Here is a 6,000-nt window from a genome sequence, read left to right on the forward strand (position 1 = left end):
TTTTTTAATGTTTATTTTATTTTTGAGAGCGAGACAGAGCGTGAGCAGGGGAGGGGCAGAGAGAGAGGGAGACACAGAATCGGAAGCAGGCTCCAGGCTCTGAGCTGTCAGCACAGAGCCCAACTCAGGGCTCGAACTCATGAACTGGGAGATAATGACCTGAGCCGAAGTCGGATGCTTAACCAACTGAGCCACCCAGGTGCCCCAGGAGATAGCTTTAAAGTAACAACAGGAGTCTTGGATCCAGGAGACTTTGAGAAGATTCATGGTGTTACTTTCCTGGGATACGATTGCCAAAAACCCCATACACTCTCAGGTAGTGTTAGTGAATACGAAGTATTCGGAGCAAATGAGGTATCAGTCCTACTATAATAACACAAGCTGATATTTATCCAGCACCTAGATGTGGTCGGCACAGTTCTAGGTACCTTACATGCACTATCACAACTGATGCATCCACAAACCTTTGATGGTGGATGTAGTTTCTATCCCTTTTTTATAAATGAGGAAACCGAGGGACAGAGTAGTTAGTCTTTGTTCAGGGGTCTTATTTGGAAACCACAGAAACGAACTGGGGTTTCCCAGAGCAATAAAATAGTTAATTGAAAGGTTCTTGAATAGTTCACCAATTGCAAAGAAAGGCAGGTGGCCAGGCCTGAACACAGGCATGGACCAAGGGAAGCTGAGCAGTCCAAACCACAGCCCAAACCAGGCCAAGGGGAGAGTCCACCCAGGATGCCGCTGATGTCAGCATTGGCACTGTGTGTTGGGAGTCACCATTGCTTCTGCTGTCATGCAGCACTGGCTGTTGCCGCCACCGGCAAGATAAATTCTCCACTATCTCTGCTTTGCATCAGTTGCTTCAGGGTCGGAGCTCCAGGAAGGGCATCTGCTTAGCCAAGCCCAGCTCGGGCTTCCACTGTGCCCTGGCTGCCACAGGGCAGGAGGGCAGGGGTTGGGCCTGTGGCTTATGTAGTGGGAGGTGGGCCCTACTTCCCATCAAGATGCCTCCTGTGGCAGATTCCTTGGACACATGGAGGGGATTCCGACTGGGCAGCCTGAACACCTGCAAATGTCCATTCCCCCTTCATACTCTCACCCCTAGGATGAAGAAACAGGCCTTTCCAGTCTTGTTCACTGTTGTATCCCCAGTGTCTAGAAAAGCACACAAAGGTGCACAATATACACACTGAGTGAGTGAAAAAACATGGCCAGACCACATTTGCAGTGTTGTGTTCAGTTGTGGGTATCACACTCCAGGAAACATCTAAGGAGGGAGTGGATGGTCCTGCGTAGAACTAGGGATAGTGGGTGGGAAAGCTCTTCCTGGTTGAGGTGGAACTTTCGAAGGATTGAGGGTGCCCGTTTGTGAACCCACTGTGAACTCGCGTGATTCCTGAAGCAGTGAGTGGCCCATCCCACAGAGTATTTGAGCACAGTAGGATAACCACGTTGCAGGATGTTGTAGAGGGAATTCTTCAGTGGTGGGGGCCGGGGGTGGAGGAGTTGGGAGTCGTGATATAAGGGGTGTCTATTCTGTTACTTTATGGCTTCAGTCATTGGTTTTAGAAGAGCATACTGATGGTCAAGCCACTAGAGATGTGTCCTGTCCTGGGCTGGCATCTAAGTACATTGTCTATACTTTGGGTATAGGTTTGGGCTGTATGTTAGTTTTATTTAAATGCCTGTGTAACTGGATATTCTTAGATGGGTAGCCTGTTATTCAAGATAACATTTTAGAGTCACACAAACCTTGGTTAAAATTCACTACTACCGGGGTGCCTGGGTGGCTCATTTGGTTAAGCGTCCGACTTTGGCTCAGGTCATGCTCTCGTGGTTCGTGGGTTTGAGCCCTGCATCGGGCTCTGTGCTGTCAGCTGGGAGCCTGGAGCCTGCTTCAGATTCTGTGTCTCCTCTCTCTCTGCCTCTCCCCTGCTCATGCTCTCCCTGTCTCTCAACAATAAATAAATGTTAAAAAAAAAAAAAAAATTCACCAGTACCTGTGCGACATACTTTTAAATACCCTGAATTTTTATTGCTTCATCTGGAGGGATGATAAATACCTTGCAGAATTGATGGGGGGTTAGCAATAATGAAGTCAGGTATCTGACATGTAGTAATTGTTCAGTAAGCGGTATCTGTTTTATTCTGCCTTTTATTGGCTCCTTTCCCCCTCATTTTCATTATCATTAGTTTGTTACCTTTTTCCTTGGTAGTATGTTTGTACTAGATGAGAAATGTTTTTAATTTTAATTTTTTTTTTCATTTATTTAATTTTTGAAGAGACAGAGTGAGACAGAGCACGAGCAGGGGAGGGGCAGAGAGAAGCAGACACAGAATCTGAAGCAGCCTCCGGGCTCTGAGCAAGTGGTCAGCACAGAGCTCGACGCAGGGCTCGAACCCACGTACCGTGAAATCATGACCTGAGCCGAAGTCAGACGCTCAACCGACTGAGCCACCCAGGCACCCCCAGATGAGAAATATTTTAATGTTGTAGCAACCAGGCAAATTTCAAAACTTGGCCCTACCACCTGCCAGTCAAATGATGTGGTACAGGTCATTTAACTTTTGTGTCTCACTTTCTTCATCGTTGAAGTGTGAATGTTGATAGCACTTAAGTTTACTGTGAGGATTGATTGGGAAAATACACTTAGCTCTTGGCCCAGTTGTGGCACATTAAACCTTTCATAAATGTCATTTTATTTTATTTTATTTTATTTTTTCAAAAAAGGGTGAAACAGAGAGGAGCAGGGCAGGACACATGGGGCACCTTGCCAGCGCTGTGAATAAGGGCCTCTGTGGCCCCTAGTTTCCAACTTGCAAAATGAGGGAGGTGGATTAGATGACATCAGGTCTTGTCTGCTGCTCTCGGTGGCTCCGTCATCCGCTGGGTCGGGCATGGAAGCCTGGGCAGGTTTGGTCCTGAGCTCCCCACCTTGCAGGTTGCTGGAGGAAGAGTCTTCCAAGAGGGCTGAACTGGAAAAGTGGCACCTGGAGCAGCAGCAGGCCATTCAGACAACTGAAGCGGAGAAACAGGAGCTGGAGAATCAGCGTGTCCTGAAAGAGCGGGCCCTTCAGGAAGCCATGGAACAGCTGGAGCAACTTGAGCTAGAGCGGAAACAAGCGCTTGAGCAGTATGAGGTAATCCAACTGATCCCTGCAAACGCCCATTTAAAATTTTAAAAACAAACATTGAAGCACCTGAAACTAACGTAACATTGTTTGTTAACTGGAATTAAAGTCAAAACTTAAAAAAACATTTAGAAATAACAGTATTTGCTTAGCTGTAAGAAGTAGTTTTTACAGGTGGTGAGGTGTATCAGGTAAAGTCCAGTCAAGAGGCACACAGTAATTTGAACAGGGAAAGTTTAATATAAACAATTATTAACTATAACAGGGGATTACCTACGAAGCAGTAAAGAAGACTCTACGAATACAGGAATGGCACGTACATGAAGCAGCCCCTGCCTCTGAGACTGAGGCAGAGCACCCAGGAAGGGAACACATCTGCTCTTCGCCCCTTCTGCGCATTGCTGTGATCTAGACCTTGGAGAGGGCATGGCCTTGGCCCCACAGACAGCAGAAAAGCCGTGACTGGGAAGCTGTCCTCTGGGGACTGGGGGAAGCAGCCCACAGGGCAATGACACTAAAATCCACTGGTGTGAGCACTGTGGATGCCCCACATGTCACAGGAGCTGCTGAGAAGAGCACAGTGGGACCTGGGAGCAGAGCCCCTTCTTCCAGTGACCCTTCAGTGCCCTTTACTGACAAAACTGAAGTCGTGCCAGCTGGTGAGGAGAGTCACCCTGGTGTCATGTGCAAGACAGAGGAGGCTGGATTTGGGGCCGAGGGTGGTGAGCCGTAATGCGTACACAAGGATCTTACGCATTCATGTGTAGCCGTGTCATTAGGTCCTTTGGGTGACCTTGGGCACGTTACCCAAGCTCTCTGCATCCTGGTTTCCACATCTGTAAAATGGGGGTGATTAATAGTTCTTGCCTCTTCGAGTGGCTGGATTTCATGGGATAATCCACAAGAACAGAGTAAGTGCCCAAGCATTTTTATTTGGTCTTAAACTGCCTGTGTGTTTGCATAGTTTAACATCTACCTTTGTTTCAGGGAGTTAAGAAGAAGCTGGAGATGGCAACTAGTAAGACCAAGAGCTGGAAGGACAAAGTGGCCCAGCATGAAGGATTAATTCGATTGATAGAGCCAGGTAACACGCTCTTTGAAGTAGTAAGATATTTATCCAATTTATTCTTGTTTTATTTGTGTGTTTAAATTGTGCTAAAAATCCTCTTGAGCCCAAATATACAGAAATCACACTGTTTAGGGCCCATTTCTCTTGAATAACTTGCTCTGTACTAGATAAGAAGGCTCAGTTGATTCCCTTGCATACATCTTCTAGTTGTTTTGGCTGGTGTGACATTTATGGATATTCCTCAGAGAAGAAATCAAGTAGAAAGTTACTATTTTATCTGGAAAAATGGTAATGTTCATTGAAGAATGTGAAGAATATTTAATGTGTGTTTGTTCCTTAGGTTCAAAAAACCCTCACCTGATCACTAACTGGGGCCCCGCAGCTTTCACCCAGGCAGAACTGGAAGAGAGAGAGAAGAACTGGAAAGGAAAGAAGAACACAGAGTGACCAAGTGACCCGAGTGACGAGCTGGCAGGAGTCCCGTCCATTGTGCAGATTCCGGGTGTAGCTGGAAAGCTTGATGCTAAAGACAAAGGAACTGGCTTTGCTGCTTCTAACCGTTCTTTCTTCAGTGCCTTCTCTCAGGCCAATATACTAAGGAAGGCTTCTTATTTATCTTCCTGAAAATAAGGGCTTACCTGAAAAAAAAAAAAAAGTCGACACTATCAAGCTTTTTATTTACTCTTTGAAAACTTTAGCTTCTGAAAATTCCCTTTAGTTCTCTCAGGTCCTTGTGGGATTGAGGCAGCATGCAAACCGCGCCGTGGCCGCCATCAGCTGCCGATGTTGAGGTGCATGGGGGTGTGGGGTCAGGATTACTGGATAATCAGAACCTGAGTGACTGGGGTCATTCCTTTCCTGTGGCAGCACGTGTCCTTCTTTGAGTGCAGGGCCAGTCTGCTTGCCTTGGCATGCTGGTTGCCATGGATACTTTTGACCAGCTGCTCCCACAGAGCGGTCCCTGGCCACGTGTGGATCTTGCCTCCGCTAAGAGGGCGCAGTCCATGGATGCAGTTGTGCAGAAGTTTCTGCTGAATGCAGTGCTGCTGAGTTACTTCCTGGCTGCAGTGGCACTAAGCTCAAGGAGGCAAACACCTTATTAAAGAGGCTTTGGCTAAGATAGATACTTAGGAATCAGCGCAGAGATGAACTCAGTAAATCCCATTTGGAATGATAATTTGATACTAACTGAATTCTTCCTAATGTTTAAAAAGGTTTTAAGGGTCAACGTGCTGCCAGACCCCTTGCTTTTTCTTTTGTAGTTACTGTACAGAAAACTCCAGGAGTATATGGAAGTTTGTCATGATTAGGCCTTTTCCTTGATAAATATGGATATGATCATTTATAGGAATTATACATGAAAAAAGTTTTAAGAATGTATTTTTATGATGTCCTATGTTGAGAGGGAACAAATATTTATAATTTTCAAACATTCTTACCTAAATGTTGTACAATGTAATATGCTGAACTTTAATTTTTTTGCTAATTTTCTAAGATATATTAAAAATGTTTTGTATGTTTGTTTTTTTTCTAGTAAAATGGACTGAGTAAGAAAATAAAAATACCAGAACAGCATGCATTTTAAACTGTCTGATTTAATAGAACAGTAGGGTACATTTGTGTATTTTCATATAACGAGATGGACTTGAGTTTAGGGATGCTTCCTGCAAACACAGTTTGGAGCTTGCACCCCTGAACCAGTGCTGTGATGACGTTAGCTATGGCTTTGTGTTTGGTGCTTGAGTCACTCATGTGGGAAACCATGGCAGATGTGTGCATTCATAGACGGGAATTTACGA

The 6,000-nt window shown here is 45.5% G+C and overlaps 1 protein-coding gene across 2 annotated transcripts in view; it reads left to right on the forward strand.

Moving 5' to 3' along the window:
• Positions 1–5,764, forward strand: part of SWAP70 (switching B cell complex subunit SWAP70) — a 78,879-nt gene extending 73,115 nt beyond the window's left edge. Inside the window, exons 10-12 of one of the 2 annotated variants that reach the window (XR_006960558.1) lie at positions 2,943–3,141; positions 3,398–4,043; positions 4,120–4,181. Coding sequence is in view for 1 of the 2 variants with exons in the window: in XM_047070737.1 (XP_046926693.1) it covers positions 2,943–3,141; positions 4,120–4,216; positions 4,542–4,648 (403 nt within the window). In the remaining variant the exon portion in view is untranslated. Of the gene's footprint in view, positions 1–2,942; positions 3,142–3,397; positions 4,044–4,119; positions 4,217–4,541 lie in introns of those variants that run through there. The other variant, XM_047070737.1, reaches the window with a different exon arrangement.
• Positions 5,765–6,000: the final 236 nt, after the last annotated feature.

This window comes from Lynx rufus, unplaced genomic scaffold (assembly GCF_022079265.1).
Source record: "Lynx rufus isolate CCGP_SWC_20201006 ecotype Redwood Valley unplaced genomic scaffold, mLynRuf1.p SCAF_9, whole genome shotgun sequence".
Taxonomy (NCBI): Eukaryota; Metazoa; Chordata; class Mammalia; order Carnivora; family Felidae; genus Lynx; species Lynx rufus.